The sequence below is a fragment of the Aplidium turbinatum genome, chromosome 10, assembly GCF_918807975.1.
Source record: "Aplidium turbinatum chromosome 10, kaAplTurb1.1, whole genome shotgun sequence".
Lineage (NCBI taxonomy): Eukaryota > Metazoa > Chordata > Ascidiacea > Aplousobranchia > Polyclinidae > Aplidium > Aplidium turbinatum.
The window spans coordinates 26216923-26240435 of NC_137481.1; the positions used below are offsets into that span (position 1 = coordinate 26216923).

The window sequence follows — 23513 nt, forward strand, 5'->3', positions numbered from 1 at the left end:
ATGTATTACGAATTTTAGATTAAAATACTTCACAAACAAGAACCTACTGAGATTAACAATTATGAATGAACATTAAACACTCTTATCACTGCTTTCATTTTTTTACTGATACAGAACTACTTTTTGGTTTGTCTATTTTCTACTTTTCTTTTTAGATGTTCTTAAAAACGCTTTTCTCTTTACAACACCCCTATTACTTTTTAATTTATATTAATTTAACGTTGACAATTTTTTTCGTTTTTAACGTGGTAAACAAAGTAATTTCTCTACCCCAAAGCAGCAGCATAAGCCTTGTTACTCAACGCAACCAGGGAAAACACAACAAACAGTTTACCAGCCTCATTTTTAATCATAAATCGATTTCGCTGTCACAGCATCCTCAGTATGATCATGTCAAAGTTCTTGATATTATATTATATATTAGGCCTACATGAAGGTCTCTATTTGCGAAAGTGTGTAGGAACAAAGAAAATCCCCACTATCGAAGCTCCGTTCAACAGAGCTCGCCTGTGTCTTTCTCCAGCTCGACTGTGCCCATTCTCTCAATTTGATAAAAAAAAACGAGCGCAATGTGCAAACATTAAATTACATTCACAAAATGTTTCCAGTCCTACCTGTATACGAGACATCATCCGTCGTTCATAATCTCGTACTCTCTCCTCTTCTTCTTTCTTTTTTCTCAGTTCTTCTTGTTTCTTCTCTTGCTCTACCTTCCGCACCCTCGCTTCTTCTTCGAACTTTCTCTTTTTTTCAGCGCGGTCCCGAGCTATCTCATCCCGAACTCGATCCAAAGCCTCTCTATATGAAGATACAGCTGCACGTCAGATGAAGAATTTCCTCTGCAAACTGCCGGCCGATATTCATAGGAGCGACACATCGCATGCAAAACACAATCAGGATTGAGATGAGTTCGACTCGGCAAAGAATCTTCAACGGGACATTGCCAAATTTAAATATTTTCTATAACTTTTGCAATGCCAATCCATTGATTATGGCAAAACAATGCAATAATGCGCTCACAAACAACAATACCAATATTCTACTAAAACTTCTAAAGAGAGATTATACTATCTACCAATGTCAGTGGGCAAGAGGAAAGCACAGCAACAAAATCTGCACTCGCTGAGTTGCCAGATTTTCAACAAACTTAAGTTGTGGAAAGATCTTTTCTTGTTTACACAATTAAACTAAAAAATATATACAATTCGGTAGAATTTTATCAGATTTATAAAATTGACCTTAAAAGTGAATCGATGCACTTAATACTATACTATTGAATTGAACAACTCGGCTTTACAAGAGAGATAGATATACTTTAAATTTTTTAAACACTTATTTCGTTTTTGTATTTTTAGTCTTTCAACTTTTTAGTCTCCACCACACTACACTAAACAAATACTTACGTCACAGTTTCGATTTAGTAAATATTTGACGATGTCCATGAAATTAATCTTGACATCATTCACTGACTTTTTGTTACTAAATAAAAATAACTTTCCACCCCGGTTTTGCGATTCTTAACAAAGTCTGTATTTCAGACGATTAGAATGTCGAATGACTACTTGCTAGTTTCTATAACTACGTCAACACCATCTATTCCATAGTCACCACTCACCAGTGGATGGCGCTATCGAAAGAAACATTTTGACTTGACCATATTTACTTGCGCACAGCAGATAGCAGATGGACAAACATTTGCGATGGGAGAACTCTCATTAAAATGAATTATATTTAAGTTCCTTCTTCATTTTATTTACTTTTACATTAAATGTTTGCTTGCATTCTATAGATCATCGCATGGCTGCATGGGTAGGCTGTTCCTTATTTGTAATTAAATATTAAAACAATAAATACAATTGAAACAAAAAATAAAGAGCCCAAAATGTAGATACTAAACTGATGTTCAACAAAGAAACGTTTTGAAAACTATACTGTCTTCATCTTTTCAGTGCTATAAATGGAAGCAATCTTTGATGCTCTGTAGTTTTCAATTAAATTCCGACTGACGTCACAAGCATTAATCAACAAGCTATTATGAGTGAAAAAAAGCATTAGAACTAGTTATTATGAAATGATAAGTAACAGAAGTCAAGAGTCTGATAAAGCAAAGTATCTCGATAGCGATAACCTACAATTGCAGTTACTTTGAGAAATATTGTAACATGAATCCAAATCAACCGTGATGCACAGAAACGAAAAGAAATTTCGTAAAACGGATTCATTTTTTCTGAGATTTTTGATCCGTTTGCGGACAATGGTGATTGATCCAAAGCTGAAGAAGCAAAGATCTTGTTTTGGAGCTGTCTTGCGACGGCTTCTGCAGGCTGAAAAACTTCACCGCTGCAGGTAATCATAAAAATAAAGCCGCATCGTGCGTGCTTGTTTTACCAAGCCGAATATGTTTGCACGTGCATCTCCTCTCATTGCACTATCTTTTGTCATGTCGGTCAGATATGACAAAGCAATATCATGTATTATTGTAATGTTCAGAAGTACGCATGAAATGTAAATATTGCAGAATATGTCCAATAAACGATGGACCGCCGTGTTAGTAGGGAGGGTGGCTAGTACCGCTACTGCGAGGTATAGCTCCCTGTGATTGACGACTCTTTATTGCAAATGATGAGCGCGACCACACGTAACAGGAACTCGATTCATCGTAGCAATTATTGTACAAAAAAATTTCTGAAAATATGCTATGTAGGCCTACCTTAAATAGTCAGAATTTTCTAGGGGGGCTGAAGCAATTATTGAAAATTCCAGGGGGGCTGAATTTGTTCTAGGGGGGACTGCAGCCCCTTAAGCACCCCTACTTCCCGCGCCCCTGATTAGAAGTCAACAAAAATAAAATATCTGGTTATCTTTTTTTGCTAGCATGCCTGCATAAGCATCCAGCTTGATTGTACAGCTCTAAAAGTATTTTTGTTTTTATCATTGTTCTGTTTTTGCTGGATATCTAATTTTCATTGTGACCTGAAATCTTGCATCCAGCTAGCTTTTCTGGTCAGTAAGACCGCTTCGCTGAATATCTAATTATTATCATTGTGACCTGTAATCTGTGACCTGATTTCCTGCAATCCTGCATCGAGCCAGCTTTGCTGGATATCTAATTATCCAGCTCTGTGATAAGTATCTGAGCATGTCTGGGAGTTCTTCCTTTTTATCTTTACTTTTGACGAAAAAAGTCGTAGGCCTTCTGCATTGGCAGATTGTTCTTGAATGAGTGTTCATTGAATTGCGAGAAAGCGAGTGCAGCAAAGAATTGTAACTCAGGATCTGTTGAGAAACATACTTTATAGTTCATCTTGGCGAAAGCCTTCAGTCACAGAAAAGATTTCTTATTGTAACGGAAGGTCATAAATGAAACAATAAGTTATACATACCGTACCATATACTGTAACAGCTTCAACATCTCAGATAGACAATACTGTAGATCGTTTGCAGTTTGTGATATTAGTCTGGGAGCCTACGACAGAAGATTTCACCCCATAAGGTACAAAAGGTTTGACCCCTTGAAGTTACTGGGGTCAACCATGTCACTCACAAAAAGTATGGAAGATTGACCGCACCGGGTGGATCTGGACGCTAGAGCCCCCTAAAAAGCCCAAAAAGGGGGTTAATTTCACCCCATAAGGTACATGGACCAAACTTGGTGAAAACGAAGTTCTATGTCAGGACATCACAAAAATATCAAATCTAACAATATTTTCGAGTGGAAAGGTGATGTAAGACCCCCCCGAAAGTGACCCCCCGGGGGGTTAATTTCACCCCATAAGGTACATAAACCAAAGTTGGTCAAAACGAAGCCTTATGTCAGGACATCACAAAAATATCAAATCTAACAATATTTTCGGGTGGAAAGGTGATGTAAGATGCCTTCAAAGTGACTTCCCTTAATGTGACCCCCTCGGAAGGTGTATTTCACCCCATAAAGTACATGGACCAAACTTGGTCAAAATGAAGTCTTATGTCAGGACATCACAAAAATATCAAATCTAACAATATTTTCGGGTGGAAAAGTGATGTAAGATGACTTCAAAGTGACTTACCTTAATGTGACCCCCTCGGAAGGTGTATTTCACCCCATAAAGTACATGGACCAAACTTAGTCAAAACGAAGTCTTATGTCAGGACATCACAAAAATATCAAATCTAACAATAGTTTTGGGAGGAAAGATGATGTAAGACTCCCCCTAAAATGACCCCCCACGGGATTAATTGCACACCATAAGGTAGGCTACATGGACTAAAGTAGGTTAAATCATGGATCACGGTTAAATCGAAGTCTTATTTCACGGCATAACAAAAATATCAAATCTAACAATATTTTTGGGTGGAAAGGTGATGTAAGATGTCATCAAAGTAACCCCCAGAGGGTTTATTTCATCATAGAGTACATGGACCAAACGTGGTCAAAACGAAGCGACGTATCAAAACTTTGTTACGATCTACCATGACACAGAAACGGCCAAATCATGCAATGGTCTGCTATGTGCACAATAAAGTTTTGAATTCGATCAACCTTCATTACAAGCCAAGGATCAACCAAGACTTCGTTTTTAATTCGACGGAGACTTGTTGCCGAGTTGCAGTTTTTAGACTTCTGCTGTCCAATGCTGACACTGACAATTAAAATACATCGCATTAGACTTGTAGCCTATCTACTGTAGGCCTATTTGTTTGTTTGTTGAACAGACCCCAATCTTTCAGCTCGCTTCGCTCGTCTGCCCTTTCTTTCCTAGTAAATGTCCCCACCAATCTTAGAGAGCGATCGGTGCCCATGACTGTAGCCTATATGCTTCTCATGTACTTTCTGTTTTTGGTGTTACAAAGCCATGTATTGTCATGTCCTGTTGCCTTTTTTCGATTGACTGAATATGATTTATACAAAAACTTTTTGTAAATTAGGCTATAGTTCCATTTCATGCATCATGGGACAGCTTGTGAATGTATTTCACCAAAACCTATAAAAAAATATTTTTAGATTTAATCCATTGGTACTGTCCTGGCATAGCACTTCCGTTACACCAAGGTTGGTTCGAGTAAGGAATGAAGTAAATTAAACTATAGGAGGAGATTCACTTTTGGGTAGGTCTTTTATCATCTTCCCAACTGAGAGTATTGTTAGATTTGATATTTTGTGGTGTCCTAGGACCTATAAGACTTCGTTTTGACTAAGTTTGGTCCATGTACTCTATGATGAAATAAACCCTCTGGGGGTTACTTTGATGACATCTTACATCACCTTTCCACCCAAAAATATTGTTAGATTTGATATTTTTGTTATGCCGTGAAATAAGACTTCGATTTAACCTACTTTAGTCCATGTAGCCTACCTTATGGTGTGCAATTAACCCCCTGGGGGGTCACTTTGGGGGAGTCTTACATTATCTTTCTTCCCAAAACTATTGTTAGATTTGATATTTTTGTGATGTCCTGACATAAGACTTCGTTTTGACCAAGTTTGGTCCATGTACTTTATGGGGTGAAATACACCTTCCGAGGGGGTCACATTACGGGAAGTCACTTTGAAGTCATCTTACATCACCTTTCCACCCGAAAATATTGTTAGATTTGATATTTTTGTGATGTCCTGACATAAGACTTCATTTTGACCAAGTTTGGTCCATGTACTTTATGGGGTGAAATAAACCTTCCGAGGGGGTCACATTAAGGGAAGTCACTTTGAAGGCATCTTACATCACCTTTCCACCCGAAAATATTGTTAGATTTGATATTTTTGTGATGTCCTGACATAAGACTTCGTTTTGACCAACTTTGGTCCATGTACTTTATGGGGTGAAATTAACCCCCCGGGGGGTCACTTTCGGGGGGGTCTTACATCACCTTTCCACTCGAAAATATTGTTAGATTTGATATTTTTGTGATGTCCTGACATAAAACTTCGTATTCACCAAGTTTGGTCCATGTACCTTATGGGGTGAAATTAACCCCCTTTTTGGGCTTTTTAGGGGGCTCTAGCGTCCAGATCCACCCGGTGCGGTCAATCTTCCATACTTTTTGTGAGTGACATGGTTGACCCCAGTAACTTCAAGGGGTCAAACCTTTTGTACCTTATGGGGTGAAATCTTCTGTCGTAGGCTCTCGGTCTATATGGCCATAAGCACTATTTAAACGTGCTGCAGTGCAGAGTTCAATTATTTTTCGTCTTCTATATCAAGTGTACAACTGTACATATAGGTGAACAATGACTAAAAGAAAATTAACAAATGCGGATTATAGTATGTTGATGCATGAATCCGCCGGAAGTGAATCGGATTTTGATGACTCTTTAGCAGACAGTGATTGGGATCCAGATACATCGCTATCTGATATAAATGTCAGTGGTATATTAGATGAAACAGAAGACGAAGTATCCCCACTTCCCATATGTGGTGCAGAAGAGGAGGAAGTTGCATCCAATGATAATGACGATGACAACCATAATTCTATCGCCAACGATGGCACTTGGACGGATTATGTTGGAAGACAACACTCATTTACCTTTACTGGCAAAAGTGGGTGGTTGAAGCCAGTTTCAGCAAACTTTTCTGCATATGGTGTGTATCAACTGCTTGTAGATGATAATGTGATTGATCACATTGTGAAAGAAACAAACCGATATGCTACCGGTTCGCGGTTGAATCAATGGCAACCTACGGACCAAGAAGAAATGAAAAAGTTTTTGGGATTACTGCTATGGATGGGTCTGGTGAGGCTGAACAGCATTGAAAAATATTGGTCAAGACGAGCACTTTATCACCAACATGTTTCTAGTTCAATGATGCCTCGAAATCGATTTCAAGTGTTGCTTAGCACAATGCATTTAAGCAATAACGAAACTGCTGAAGCTGACAACCATCTTGCCAAGATTCAGCTTCTACTGGACCTACTTCAAAACAACTTTCAGCAGCTGTATTCTCCTGAAGAAGATATTGTAGTCGAAGAAAGCCTCATCCCATGGAGAGTGCGCCTGATTTTCAGGCAGTATATTCTCAACAAAAGTCATCGTTACGGAATCAAACTGTTCAAACTGTGCTCTGTTGGTGGATACACGGTTACACGTGGTCAATGAAGGTGAACTGCGAAAAGTCCAAAACTGGTGAGCGTGAAATTGGCTTGGCAAAAAATGTGTGTCAGGAGCTTACTACACACTTGGTGAATGAAGGACGTACATTGTATGTAGACAATTTTTATTCGAGTTATGAGCTGGCACAATTCCTTCTAAAACAAGACACCCACCTTGTGGGTACCCTCCAAACCAACAAAAAGAATATTCCCAAAGAAGTCCTTCAAGCCAGGTTGGGAAGAGGCGAAATGATCGCTAAGGAAGATCCGGATGGCATAGTTGTTTTGATGTGGAAGGACACACGCGATGTTCCGGATTTTAACAACAAAACACCCACCAACTATGGTAGCAGTCAACCCGACACAAATTCCACTTCAGCCATCAACATCAACCGACCAAAGAACCCGAATATCCCGGAAAGCTACTGAAAAGCCACTTCCTACCCTTGTTTATAACAAGGGGAAAGCTGGTATTGATTTGTCAGATCAGATGGCATCGTATGCCACCACTTGGCGAAAAGGCGTGAAGTGGTATCGCAAGCTTGACGTGGAAATCTTACTTGGAATGGCAGTAGTGAATGCATGAGTCGTGTTTAAAGGCATGCCTGAAAGTGGACACGAAGATTGGCTTCCTTGCCTTCCCGTCCACTTAATCTAAATCTTCAACCACCGGGCGTAAGCCTGGATACGACAAACAAAAACATCATACTTTCTAAAAATTTGACATCTTCCTCCTTTAGCAACTTGAATATGTTTTTAGGCGAAAACAGCATAGTCTTGATTAAAACATTCTGAAAATTTATTATTGCTGTATTGTGATCACGATCAGCGGCATTTATCTTTTGCAACTTTGTAAAATCTTTGTTGTCGAAAAAATTAACAATTATTTCCTCCATTTTCTTTTGGGTAATTGCGTTTATGTTTGCAAGTGAATATAATCTATTTGATTCGCAACTTTTTTGGCAGCTTCTCTTTTATATTTCCTGTTCCACCTGGATTCAATGCTTGTATTTCATCATTGAAAGCAATAAACGAAAACAAAACTTGTTTGTATGTGGGTAATCGACAGCCGGTGATAGTCTGATCAATTTTCTTGGGAACAGTTCTCAATATACGTAATCTTGCATCAGTATTTCTTAACTCCATTGCTTATTTCTAACATTAAGGAACACCTATCACGAAATCTGTGAAAATCAAAGCTGGTGATTAGTGATTCTGCGCGCGTTGCACTTTTGAGGCGGCTGGCAGGTTCCGGCTGGGGAGCTGATGCGAAAACCCTTCGCACAGCTACCTTGGCCCTTGTCCATTCTATCGCTGAGTACTGCGCACCAGTGTGGTGCCGCAGCTCTCACACCCGCCACACATTGACACCGCCATCAATGACGCACTACGCACTGTGACTGGATGCCTGCGTCCCACTCCAACGGACTGCCTTCCCATCCTTGCAGGCATCCAACCTGCTGAGCTTCGCCGTAAAGGAGCCATGATTTCCCTTGCTCGTCGCGCACTGGACCCCGACCACCTCCTCCACAGTACATTCCAGCGCCTACCTGGAGGACAGCAGCGACTGAAATCAAGACGCCCATTTGTGCCCGCCGCACGACAGCTTCTGAACAACGTTGAAGATCTTGGAATAAGTGCGGCACACTGGACGAACTACACATGGAACATGGAGTGGCAAAACAACACCTCCCGACTCCGTGATTTCCTACCCGACGTCAATCCCCACCCTCCGGGAATGTCCCTCGCAAGACTTGCGTGGGTCCGGCTTAACCGCCTACGAACCGGCGTCGGTCGCTTTCGTTCAGACATGTGCAAATGGGGCCTGGCTCCCTCACCGGGATGCGAGTGTGGCGCCACAGACCAGACAGTAGATCATGTCATCCATGACTGCCCAATCCATCAACCACCACATGGAGCGCCTGGACTGAAGGCCCTGGATGACGAGACTGTCGAGTGGCTGATGACATCATGCCCAAACATATAGTCCAGAAGAACAGCTCATACGACGAAGAAGTGATTCTTGTGCTTTTATACAAACTACTCTACTGATAAATATATTTCTTCAATGGTAACTTTGGTCTGTTACGCCACTGCAATGCATGCACCTCTGTACATAGTTCATAATTATGTTTAACACCTTTTGATGCAGTTACCTTTGATTCTCGTGGAGCCTATCGTTGAGTTTGAGCTAGTCAGAAGTACTGTGCAGTTTTTGTCTTTTCCTGTTTATAGATTTAGTTAACCATTGTATTTTATTCAGATGTAGTTAAGTTGTATGTATATTATTCCTGAAGAGGACATCTTGTGATGTCGAAAATGTTCGATACTTAATTTGTTGCGTAGTTTTGTGTTTCTATATGTAATAAACTTGAAGATGTTAAACTTGATCACGTTACTCGGCTTCGTATGCCTATGGTTCAAATAAAGTTCTCACTGTTCAACAAGCTTCTCTTTTCGTCTTTCTTCTAGTTCTCTTATTCTTTTCGTTTCTTCTTGCTTCTCCTTCATGGATTGAGCGGCTTGCCCAGACTTTCTCCTCTCAATCTCTTTTCTCCTCTCGTCCTGCAAACAGGGGTTAAGACAGACACGTGAAGGTTAAACAATGTGAAACTCCCTTCACTTTTTCTAATTTATTTTTGGTTTGTCATATCTCCACCGTCATGTCGACTCGGTGAAGGTCGCACGGGCAACAGGCTGCCTGGTAATCACCAACTAAATCAAACATGAATGATACGAGACCTCCTCAGTTGAGTGAATCAAACGCTTTGGCACAAATACCAACCTCGCCGGCTTGCTCTGTTCTTTCCTTTCGACGTTGTCGGATCCTCTGATGAGCATCCTCGGTTTTCTTTGCCAAAACTTCATTATCGACGTCATCGCTGCAAAACATGTCGTTTGAGAATCCTACCTGAAGAAAAATGTGACATCACGATGCAAGGCCGAATGTGACATCACGACATTTGTTCACGCAACACATAGCAGATGAGAAACATCGTTGCATCAAAGTATCCTGAGTTTCAGATGGACCCAGGTTTGGAATGTATTAAGACTTTATAAATCGACTGGGTTTGTTCTAGCTCGAAAAGCGGCATCGCGATATCGAGAATGTGGCGCAAAATCTAAAAGATCGGGGGATACCCTGCTGCTGCAGCAATTCACATCACACTACAATATAGTTTGCTCAAAACCTGGCTTCAGGTGCCCAACACTGTTCTGTGGCTAGTTCTGTGGGGGTGGTCATCCACAGTTAGTTACGTGCGTCATCATTGTAATTCAATCGGGGGGTTACGTCATCATTGTAATACAATCGGGGGGTTACATCATCATTGTAATACAATCGAAGGGTTATTATAAAAAGGTTCCAACAGACTCTGCAAGTGATGGTGCCAGGATAAACTTTTGCTAAAATGCGAAATAGGTGACAAGGGTTGCTCAAAAGAAGAGTAGCCTATTGAAAAAATATTAATTAATTTTAATCAAACACAATTTGTTTTGAACATCTCCAGTTAAAATCTGTTTCACCTGACTGAATCTTATCTAATCGTGATTATACTAAAACCGAATTACTTCCTTTTATTTTTGTTCCATCAATCACCATCGTTGAAACTAAATTGAAGCTGAAATAATCTCATAGTAAAGCAATGAGAATACTTTTGTCAATAATCTCAATACTTTTGAAATAATCTCATAGTGAAGCAATGAGAATACTTTTGTCAATCCTAGATAGTGGATGCTTGCATGTTGCAACACGTCGGCAAGTTTTAGTAAAGTAGCAGAAAACATTTCACCTTGAAAAGCCAGAAGCAAAAAGTAACGTAAATACACGAGGCTATTTCTATGGTGTGACACATATTATTATGCGCTTACTCTGTCGACACCTGCATGGCGTCTATGTCTGGACGGGAGGGCATACTGTCGGATGGAAGATCTGAAAGGTAAAATAAAGCCATGGATACGTCATTTATCTTCCACAAAAGAAACATTTCAGTAGAGGCCTTCAACGGATAGTACCTCACAAACCAATCACATGACAGAAGTCAAACAATTTGAATGTCTTGAAAACTCTAATCTAGTACAAAGTAAGCAAGTGCCAGTAAATACGTAGATGCAGACTTTATGACTAAAAGCATATCTTGAATACGATTGGCATCATTGAACTCAGTATGTGCAATATGTCCACCTGGAGTTGACGAAGAAGTTGGTTCATTGGCGAGCTGGGTCAAAGAGGTGGTTGCTGACAATGATGTGTCCTCACTGCTGGTGACGTCAGCCCTCCTCATGGAAGGGCGTGGTTTCTTCCTGACCTGTAAGCTCCACAATGTTAAAATGGCGACCAACAGTAAAATAGGCGACGCCAACGTGTGAGCTTCAAATTTGACTGGCTGATCTTGATGCCAGAATGGTTAACATAGTTTAATAGTTTGAGTAGTAGTTGTTACAATACATACAGTCTGTATATATTTTGTGTGAGTTCAAAATAGTTTAATTATTTAGCCAAGAGTTCAAAATCCAAATTACATATTGGTCTCCAAGTCATTATTATAGTTTAGCATGTTGGCAAAGCCTGTGTATATAGGTCGCTATGGTTAATGAGCCTGTATTTGCACAGCGCTTTACAATTTTTGTTTGCAAAATGTTTATAATTAAATAGGTCAATTCAAAAAGGCAACTCCTATTTTATCAAATTTAAATTTTTGTGCTTTTTCTATTTCTTTTAGTGTCTTCTAAATCACAGCTTCCCAGTTCCCAAACGGCCCCGAAAGGGGCTGCATTATGAACTTCAGTGGTCGCAAGAAGTGTACCAATTTTAGATAAAGTACTGCATACTACCTTATGGTATCTTTCAGACATTTATTTGAAAACGCAGTTGTTAAAACTGATGTAACGTTTCAAAACTTAACTGAGCTGTGTAGATTCTGCGTAAATAGGCATACCTCTGGTAGGGTGCTAGCTGGAGGACTGCATGCTAGTGGGTAAATATTGAAAATATGTAAAACTAATTGAATCAATGGATAGCCGGTTAAAAAAACGGTAACTTTGACAGTTTTTTTCACGAAAGTGGGTATTTTGGAAGAACTGTGTTGGTATGTGTACTGAGGGAGCTGCTGCAATGACAGGACATACACATGGGTTTAACGCAAAAGTGCGATTTGGGAATGGTACACATATTGTATTCAGACACTATAGGCCAGTGGTTCCCAACGCATGGGTTGCGACCCAAAGTTGGGTTGCCTGATTATTTTTTGGGGTCGCTTGTTCTTTCAGGCATATTGTATCTTTAGCGAAAAAATAGCAATAAAAGAAAATTTAAAACGTGAAGAGATCGATCACAAAACTGAAAAATATAAAAACAATGATGAAGCGTTTCATGTCGAGACACCGGAAAGCTTTGCAGCATGTTTGTAGTGCAAGAAATTTTAACAGTTTTCGTTTTTATGATTGTTATTATTATTATTAAATGTAAACCCTTTTATTGTAATGTAAATCCAACAAAAATTTCAGTCTCAAACATAAATTAACTTACCAAAATTACGGGATATACATTGCAACGTGCACTATATGTACGGGCATCAAGTCTGGTGTGGTGAACGCATTAAAGACAACGCCCCAAATGCTGTATGGACTCATTGCTTTCTCTACAGAGGCCCTTGCTGCAAAAACTGTCCCAAGAACTGCACGAAGTGTTGAATGATGTGGTGAAGTGTGTAAACTTCATCAAAGCACGGCCACTAAATCGGCGTTTGTTTTCCTCTTTGCCCAATGACATGGATTCTGATTAGCTGCTGTACACGAAAGTGCGATGGTTGTCACGAGGTCTTGTCCTGAAGCTAGTTTGTGATTTGCAGGAGGAGTTTGCAATCTTCCTGAAGCAACAGAACTGTGTGGGATTAGGCGAGAAGTCTTTGCAAGAAGATTTCAACGCAAAAGTTGCTTACCTTGCTGATATATTTGACTCTCTGAATTCTCTAAATTTATCTATGCAAGGCAATCGTTTTACGGTGATTGATCACGCTGCAAAAGTTTCTGCTTACCACAAAAAACCCATACTCTGGAAAAGTTAGGTCACCAGAGATGAGTACAATATGTTTCCTCAGCTATCGCAATATATTTATGGCAAGAAACGTGATAGTACGCAAACCATAATTGGACACCTGGAACAGCTTGCCAGAAAGTTTGTGCACTACTATGGAGAATCTCTAACACCTAATAACCAAAATGATCGGATAATTGATCCATTTGCTGGAAAAGATCCGCCTCAACTTCCTTTCCATGTTGCAGAACAGTTTATGGACATAATGACAGAAGCAGCAAATCGTATTTCTTTTGTGTCCTTCAAAGACAAATATCCCAAAGATTCTGCAAACATCCACTTTTGGGCTTCCATGTGCAAAGAGCATCCCATAGTTTTAAAACTAGTGATTCAAAAACTGATTTCATTTGAAACAACTTGGCTTTGTGAGACTGGATATAGAGCCATGTGTGCACTGAAAACAAAACAGTGAAACCGGCTGGACGTTGAAAACTACATGTGGTTATGCCTAAGAAAAATAACGTCTCGATTTCAAAAACTCACTGACAGCAAGCGAGCACAGCTATCTCATTAGTGACTTGATACATACTAATTTCGGAAAAAAGTTATCGTTTTTGTAGTGCTGTTTGTTTGCAACGCAATCTTATATGGCTTTTAAAATATTACGACAATTTGTTTGGGTCACAAGATTTTACAGAACTGATTTCTTTGAATGGGTCGTCTTAAAAACGTGTTAGGAACCACTGCTATAGGCTATAATTCATTGCGAGTCCCTAACGGCTAAAAATATCTCCTCATCAAAATGCTGTTGTGCAAGTTGCCATAAAATTATAAACTTTATTAAGTCGCGCACTCAGTACCGGTATTTTTGCAAGTTGATATGGTGAAATGTAATTAAAGTTTAGCGTTTAACTCCCTTTTTCTGTATTGTGAAGTTAGGTGTCTCACAAAACCAAAGCTTTAAATTTAAAGCTATTAACGTTGAAAAATGAAATCGTGATTTTTCTAACGGAACAGAATTCCGACTTGGTCTGTTCATTTCTCAGTACATCATTTTTGCAATGACCTCTGGCTTTTGAAATTATGCGATTTGTGAGATTTGCTTGAAAAACTAAAAGAACTTACTTTATACGTCTAAGGAAAAAACACCAATGCTTTTACATTGAGATCAAAAATTGAAGCGTTTGTCAAAAAAAATACATATCTGGAAAGAAGAGGTTGAAAATGATCCATTAGAAATATTCTCATCTACTGAAGAGTTTTTGACTAACAATGACGTGGAGCCAAATTTTATTAAGCCTTTTGGTTATTGACCAATGTCAAATCTGTTGATACAGTTTTAGAAGTAGTATATATTTTCTTCCAGAATTACACAATGCCAAATTTGATTGAATCCAAAACCCATTTGCAATACAAAAACAAAGTACCAAGCACCTCTTTCCCAACTCTCAAGAATAACTTGTCAATCTATTTTCTGACTCTTAGTTGCGGCTAGAATCTTCTGAAAAAAGCTTTACACTTTTTGGCTCGTTGGAACGGAATATCTATAATCACTCAGCAGTAACTGCACTCCAGCCGTTTGCTACCATGTATCTGTGCGAGTCAGCATTTTCAAAGTTAACGACAATTGCAAGAAAATATGGTTCCAGACTAAGCAACATTGAAACTGCCTTGAGACCAGTAGTAACAAACATTGAGCCCCCGCTGCATTTGCTTTGCAGCAGAAAGCAGTCGCACCCATCACACTGAATAAATGCGTTTGCTTTTTGGTTTGTTTTCAATAGGCTATGAGTGAAGTAGAAGGCTTTGAGTGCCGCTAGCTTGTTTTTACTGTAGTTTCATTCGAATTAAGCCTTTAGATATCACAAATGTGTTTTTGCACTGTTTATTGTTTCAACTGTAATGGATCGTTCAAACTTAAGATTAAAAGGGGTCAAGAGCGAAAAAGTTTGGGAAGCTTTAACTTTGGGGTCACGAATGAAAAAGTTTGGGAATATTTTTTTATAATTGAAGGAATAGACGCTGGTCGCTGATGTCTCTCAACCTCTGTTCTGGTTTCTCGATGTTGTTGTTAAGGATGAAAAGTTATACAAGGATCCTTCATTTAGGATGCAACTTGCAACCGTACGATTAACTGAATTAGCAAAAACTAAATAAAATCAGTCAGGTTCGGAAACTTCTATAATTTATTGATAAAGGTTTTGCCGTCGTAAAGGCGGCTTCTTCAGTATCTTATTCTTACTGGCATATCTAAGCATAATAATCAATTACAAAATTCCACTACACAAGTAAATGACCAAAACAATTGAAACACATTTATCTCAAAAACACCTTTGTGGGGATTGGGCCCTTCTTGAATTCCCATATTCATATTGCAAGATTTTCACAATTAAATAATTTTGAGGTCAAATATCTCATAATATGTCAGTTTTTCTTCTATTAAATATTAAGTAGTAGCTGAAAATGAGTGTCAGTAAATTGTTGTTTGTCGTACGACAATATTTAAAATAGGCTATTCAGTTTGGCTGAGTATTAATAATTAGAATTCTGAACTAAGATAATTAAAAAACATTACCAGTGACCACATGCATAGGCGTCGAAATAGGGTGGACCGGGTGGGCGGCGCCCACTCTGCCGTGAAACGTGGGTGGGCAAATTATGTTTTGCCCACCCTGTTTTCATGACACTTATGAAGTGTTCGTTACAATTATTTCCGTTTTTGTTAAACGCTGAATTATCCAACCAACTGCAGCGCAACTTCTTGTTTTACGCTATGTCTCTCGCTAAGCATCCGACAGAACAAAGCAATTCCGCAACAACGCTGCATTGAAAAAAAGGCAGTGCTCGCTGCATTGTTACGTTACTGCATTTTGCCATGGCAACTGCCACACGCTAGCAATTCCTGGTGAGAGAAAGCCATGTTTGATCTTTTCTCCGAAAGGTTTCACTTTCGTTACATCACAATCAAACTTCAGTTCCGCCTCAGCGTAAGGGATTATGAATATGACATTATAATGAACATGACAATAAAATAACCGATACAAACTAAAGACGTGAAATAAATTTTTCCTCACAAACTTGTTGCTGGGTATAAATTGGGGCACCGCGCGATGTTGTCATTTCATTATTGAAATGTTAAACATGAAGCAAAGTCCAACATCTATTCGCGCATTTGTAAAACCAGCTTCCAAAAGGCATCGAGATGATAACGCTGAAGAAGCCACGTCCAGCACAAATGAACGTAGAGATGACATTGATGAAGAAAGCAGCGGTTCAAGAATGGACAGTGGTGAAGTCAATGTCTCAAGCAATGCACCGGTAGTTGTAGAAGACAGCATGAGCCATGGATCTCTACCTGCTCCATTTGACGTTAGCATGCTGCCGGATCAGCTTCCGGCTCAGGAAGGTCGTGTGTTGTAAAGGAAGCTTTTTTCCGAATTCCAGTGGATGTGTCTTAACCTTGATGGTACTTGTTACTGTAGATTGAAAACATATCTGTGTTCCACACAAACGCAGCAGCGCTTGAATGACCTGACAATTTTGGGGTCTGCTACTATTCAGTGAGTCCGATTCGGTGAGTTCCTAACCTCTAACCCCTAACTCTAACTCCAAACCCCTAACCCTAAAACGGCAATGATAATTAGGCTACGGTACCCAATAATTAAAAAAAAAAAATTGAAAAAATCCCCCGTTAAGGGATCGGACTCACCGAATCGGACTCACCGAAACGGGCCATTCCGCAATTTTGAACACCCATCATGAACATGCTGAGGTACTTGATCTCGCCGAAGCGGTTAATGAGTTTGTTTTGCTAAGCCAGACGCGTCGCAACAAGTTTGGATGGACTACATAAAGCAGTTAACAATGTGTTGTCTTTCTGTAAGTCATTCATTTGTTCTTGGGTTTTTTATTAGTGTTTTCAGGTATGTACGGCATACGCCTATTTCCAACAGGTTACATTTCTTTCCGTCTTGGTTACGTTTGCTTTTTTGTATAATGTCACGCTGGGTCTTGTTTTCATTTCGGAAGTTCTGAATACATTTTCGCCAAACGTACAGTAAGTAGCGTGATTAATTGAAAAATTATTTTAAATCTGAAAAAGTTGGTCAAATAAACCTTTTTCTGTTCAGGACTACTTTACAACTGAACTCGTGGTGCGTGATTGAATGACCACATTGTACGTAAGGTTGGCGCGATACAAAACCGCAATATCCGCACAGTCAGCAGTCACCTGTCCGAACATTTTGGGGCAAATCCAAAGGCGCCACTTTAAAGATAACAAGTCACGAGTCACGTGCTGTTTAGGTCGCAAAGGAAAACATAAAAGAAGTTTGTTTAGTTTAGAAGCGCTCATAAGATCGCAAGGAGCAAGAAAGCAAACATCAAACCTATTAAAGCTTAATTGCTGCAGCGACGCTAAATGCAGTCTTTGTGAGAAAGACTAACCATTGCGAATTTGCGAACATACACATTCAATGAAATCTGTTTGAAAAATGTCGCCCACCCAGAATTCCTCTCTTCTAAGAAAAAATCGACGCCTATGACTAGGGGTGGGCAAATAAAGACATTTTGATAATAGTATTTCCAGGACCCAATTTTTTCATGGCCATTTTTCTCTCTGAATAAGAATCCGATGAGTTCTTTTGTCTATGATGTCATTTTAGGTTGGTTCAGCGGCCATTTTCAAAATGGCCGCTGAACAATTGATATTTTCCATCAATCAGATGAAGATTTGATCATATGGGTCATGTAATATGCTTACATATAGGTTGTTTGTGGCGTAGAGTTAAAAAATTAACTCAGTTTTGCGATTCACTGCATTGCTGTGGCGATATCATCTGAAAGTACGAAAAAAAACGCTTTTTACATGAAAAATTAAATTTTTTTTAGTGTGTTTCACCATCTAACAGAAAATAATCATACGAATATCTCATTGGCAATCATTCCCGCATAATTACACATGCCAGTTCACATAATTCTGCTCAAAAGACAGTCCACAGTCGTCGTAATGTTGGATACTGGCTTTAGTACATTTTTAATGGAAGACTTCAGTTCTTCTGCACCAAATTTTTCAACCCGGTATCGTCCGTCAGCCGCTTTAACTCGTCTCATTTGTCGAATTTCGGGTGCTATAGTTTGTCGAAGATGGCTAACTTCGGCGAAAAGTTGTTTTCCACTCAAACATTCCAATAAATCAAGCGATGTACTTGTAACTGGACGGCCATGCAACTTGCACAAGTCGATCTGACGTAAGGTCTTCTGTGTCTTCTTGTTCTTTAAATCTGCTTTTTTAATCAGTGAAAGTTTTTTTGTTGCCTTGACAGTAGCCAGAAAATCCGATTCCAGTTTTTTCACGCTGTTGACTTCTTCTGAGCATCTTGCCCATTTCCAGCGTGCTTTCTTTTCCGATACAGATTTTTGTTCAAAGCTGGAGTCCACCAGTAAGCCATTTGTGAAAACCACATTTTTCCGCGAGTGTGTAATAACAGACGTACTCCCACCTGTAACTCTTAAACGATTGTCAAATTTTGCAAACTGTGACTCGCAGCCCAAATTTGTCAGTGGTGCCTGCTTCAGTGCTTCTCTATTTACGCCCACGTTTACATCTTGCCACAGGAATTCGACTGCTGAAAGTTGCCTCTACACAGAATCAATAACTTCCCCCATCACTGCAGCTTCCAACTTATCCAGACCACTTGGTTCGCCTTCTCGATTGGCCTGGAGCCATCACTTCTTTCATCACATTCAATTTTTGATAAAAAAAAAACCTTTACTCCATTCCAATTTCTGTCGTCATGCCGCACCTTGTTGTCAGTCTCATCAATGCCCAAAAATTGCATCAGAGGGAATATGATTACATTTCTGAGCATCGAGTGAACCATTCATTCTGAACGTATGCGGCAACTGCAAGCACCAATATATTGCTGTTGATGTCTACCACTTGGTTAAAGAACGCATCTATGTGCACACGATGTTGCAAATACAACCGCGCTAAATCTGCAATACGCCCAAATCGGTTAGATACAAATTCTCTAAATTTTCGGTGATCAATATTATTATCTTCCATCCACTGTGTATAGTCATTGTAAAGCGAAACACTGTGAGACGCATGACTTGGCGAAAACAACTTAGTGAGTGCTATGAGTCCTAAGGTATGAACTGATGTGCCACGGGAGCCGAAGACTTTCTCACCAACAGTTAGTGAGAAGAGATTTTGCAATCCAATTTTCTGCTCAGCATTTTTGTACATTTTATCTATGCCGTGGTCAACACACAGTATTATGTGAGCACAACATTTTAATCGCTTGTTGGTGTCTATGTCCAGTTTGTCCAGTAAAACATTACAATCAGCCGCCCGTTCAGACATCCAAAAGTCAATTTGACTCTTGATATCCTCCACAGTGCAGTTCGCGAGGACAGCTAAGGTTTTCAATTTGAAACTGTACGCTTTCGCTCCGTCTTCACCGGAATGACTCAAATTTTCCACGTAACCAGTACTTACAGTACTGTAGTAAATGACCTTTTATCACCAGCAGCTTTCTGTGTGTCATCGAGGCCTGTAGTGATATCTTTATGTAGCAGCTGTCGCGCGACGTACTCGAGATTCAAATACGATGCATCTTCCAGATAACGCGATATCGTACGTCGGCTTGGGAGTACGTAAGTCAGATCACGTACTGTTTGGTCAGCTTCATCATCTTTATCGTCATGGCTATTCATTCCATCATCATATTTGTTCCCGGCATTGCAGTTTTTCTTGTTCTCGGTTCGCCATTGTTGACCAAATATCATATTACCTACGTTGACGATTAGTTTGCATATTTCATTGGGCGATGTGGCCGTTTCTGAGAAACACTGGACCAAGCAACGTATGACTGTCTTATTGAAAGATTTTCGTCCAGTCCTCACCTTCACTGACATCACATTCAGAAGTTTTTTTCAGCTCAAGATACCGGTAACTTCCAATAAAGGTGGAGATCTACCTCTTCGACTCTGTTGCTCATTTCGTTTCACACAGAAAGCAAAATAGCTTGCAAACAAAAATGGAAAACATTATCGTTCTGACTAAACCACCACCCACAGTGTCAAAAAAATCTGAACGGCAGGATTTGCAGCACTAAAAGCCAACACCCACGGCATAAGCCGCTAACCTCAAAACTCTCAATAGCCTAGCCTAAGAACCTGGACCCAGCGAAACAAAAAGTTGGGATGTAAGTTTTCTTGAGCTGACGGAAGTTCGCGCGCCATTTTTGCTTTATGTATGAAGTTCAGTGAATGAAGTTTGCGGAAGTTGACAACAGCCACGAACTAAAAGTACAAAAACGAATATCCGTGAACTTCCATGCAGCTTGAAAGTGCCTTCTCAATCTTCCTGGTAACATGGTTGCATATAACAAGAAGCTCAAACGATCATTGGCGTAATAAATACACAAATAATAACCTAAAAATGACTTTTCTGCAGAAAAATACAAGAAGGTGTCATGCCAGGTAGCTAAAAGTGCTTTTATTGTAATCTTTGACCCTCAAAACATATGTTTAGACATATTGCACAGGTATATTCGTCTCACTCGTATGTTCTGAGAGCAAAATAGCCATTTTGAAAATGGCCACTGAACCAACCTATTATGATGTCATAGAGCAAAAAATCAACGGATTCATATTTACCAGCCCAAATGGCAATAGAAAAAATGTGTCCTGAAAAATCGACCTGAATTTGCCCACCCCTACTATGACCACATGTAGAACATTATGTAGAACATTATGTGCACACCTGCAGTGATAGCCACACTGGCTTACACTGTTTGTCAATCAGATTCTAGCACACAGTTTTACTTGGGTTAAAAATGAGCCTAATCATTTGTGCAGTACTATAAACAACCAAAACCTTCAACAAAGATCACCTGCAATGCATTTTCTATCTTTGCCAATAGCTCTTCTTCAGTTATAGCGCCACCAATTACTTCTATTGGTAGCCCGTCATTCCCGATGAGATATATGCAAGGCACAACCAAAACAGGATCTTTTGCAATGTGATGAATTAAGGAAAATTTAATATCAACAGCCGACAATTGTTTTATTCGAGAGCAAGCGAAAACTGAAAGTGTATCGGTGAGGTAATAGCCAGAGGGAGGCAAAAAGCATTTCCCATGGATTAGTTCTACTCTACCCAAACTGAATATGAATACATCGCTTCACCTGGCATCACACTGTAAAGCCAAATGAAGAATGGTTAAACAATTGGAAAAGATCTCTATTTCTCAAAAAAAAAGAAAAACACGGGTTTGTTCAAACTATCGAACCATAACCTTAATGCTTCATGCAAACCAAATTCTTTCAAAATAAATTCAAAAACGACTAAGCACAAAAACGACTTTGAAGCACAAATTATCAAAGGAGAAATTCCAGATGAGCAGGTTGGATTTAGAAAGGGCAAAGGTAGTCGTGACCACATTGCAAATCTGAGAGGGATTACTGTGTATACAAACAAACGGAAGAGTATCAGCAAGATCTTGACATGTGTTTTATTTACTATAAATATTCAAAAGCTTTTCATGTTATCCAACATAAAATGGAGGGCATGTGAACACTAATGCACCTGCTGGAACTCATCAAACCATTGTATCGTGATCAAGAACAGCATACAATTCGAACAGCATACAGAGATACAGCTTGGTTGAAATTGAAAGAGAAACAAGTCAAGGATGCATTTTATCTCTTTCTCTATTCAACATAAACGGTACACAGAAATAATCATACAAAAAGCAGGGTTAAATAACTGCAATATTGGAGTGAAAATAGGTGGTAGAATTATAGGGTCATTCCATATCAACTCAGCCACCCATGTATATGGCACCTCTCAGATTTTGCTGAAAAGTTGTCATACTATACCTTAGGCTACCAAACGAAAGAATCCTAAGTTTTAGATCAATATCTCAAACGGTTTTCACATGGCGGCCATTTGAATTTCAGGCGCTACCCTCGTTTTTGACTTGGGGGGGTAGCAAATAGCAATTTCAGCCATTTTCAGAGCCCCATAACTTTTATTGTAATTGTGGTAGAAGACTAAAAATTGCTGTGCTAGTTCATCATAAACTATACTACACAATTCAATAGTAACAAACAACATCTCTTGATGCATAAGTGTTAGGTAGGTCATCAAAATCCTGTTTTTTTGCCCCGTATAAGTGATTTTTTCAATTTTCAAATGCTTCTACCACCCAAACCAATCAAAATATTTCTCTAAAACCTAATTATTTGTAATATTTGGAAACTTTTCTTCTGCCAACTTGAATTTGGGAGTTGTGGTGCCATTAACAGAGATCTTATGGGGGTCTGAAAACCCTATCAGGCAGAAATGGCCCTTTTTTACCCCTATGTTTAGAGCCCCAAATGACCGCGTGGGCATTTTATGGTCATGCTGAAATTTATACCAGACAAACACATACATTTATTCTTTCATTTCATGAAATAAAATGTTTGAGTATCAAACTCCTTCACTATAAATTTTATGTTTTTAAAATGTAACATTTTGGTCATTTTTGGCAAATAATCTCAAGTCCTTAATGTAGGTTAGAGAAAATTCAACAATGATTTATCATGAAAACAGTGAAAATAAGTAGTTACTATGCTTAGTGATCATAAACATTGGAATGCTGATACTGTTGACCATTAATTTATGTTCAAAATGATGCTTTCACCTCTTCTCACCCATGAAAAAGTACCCACCTGCAATCAATAAGCTATTATATAGAGATAAAATTGTAGGAAAATGATCTATCCGTTTTCAAAAAATAAATTGTTTTCAGTTTGCACTATAATTCTGCATTATGTAAAATGCTTAACTCAAATCAGTATTCCAATTGTGCGGTTGTTGGTACACCACTCTCACCAAAGCAGTGAACAATGCTTAGGGTCCTGTAGATGGGTCCATTTAGGAGTATTTTATTGGGTAGATTTCCAATTTGGCAAAATTTTCTATTCACCTGATTTTGTTTTTAAGATATTTATGATTTTTGATTTGTCATACTTGATCCAATGTTACAGGCTACAGCACAAAATAAAAGGGAATGCATGATCCATCTTTGTGACTCACTCTTGTTACCTCATCTAAAACAGTTTATCCCGAATCTGCACAAAGTGATCTATTTTAGCGATGGTGCAGCTTCACAATATAAAAATTATAAGAACTTCACCAACCTGTGCTATCACATTCACAAACATGACTTTGGTATTTCTGCTGAATGGCACTTTTTTGCCACTTCGCATGGGAAAAGCCCATGTGACGGAATTGGAGGCACTGTCAAGCGTTTTACAGCACGTGCAAGTCTTCCGGCCCCCAATGCAAACCATATTTTGACACCATTACAGATGTTTGAATGGGCAACAACAAACATCAAAAACATTCAGTTCT

The 23513-nt window shown here is 39.1% G+C and overlaps 1 protein-coding gene across 1 annotated transcript in view; it reads right to left on the bottom strand.

The window, feature by feature from the left end:
• LOC145778532 (UBX domain-containing protein 4-like) overlaps positions 1 to 23513 on the bottom strand; it is a 58819-nt gene that overhangs the window by 6936 nt on the left and 28370 nt on the right. Inside the window, exons 4-9 of the mRNA XM_082590029.1 lie at positions 21004 to 21122; positions 11252 to 11375; positions 10939 to 10999; positions 9854 to 9950; positions 9506 to 9633; positions 615 to 798 (exon numbers count right to left, since the gene is read on the bottom strand). Coding sequence (XP_082446155.1) covers positions 615 to 798; positions 9506 to 9633; positions 9854 to 9950; positions 10939 to 10999; positions 11252 to 11375; positions 21004 to 21122 — 713 coding nt within the window. The remainder of the gene's footprint in view (positions 1 to 614; positions 799 to 9505; positions 9634 to 9853; positions 9951 to 10938; positions 11000 to 11251; positions 11376 to 21003; positions 21123 to 23513) is intronic.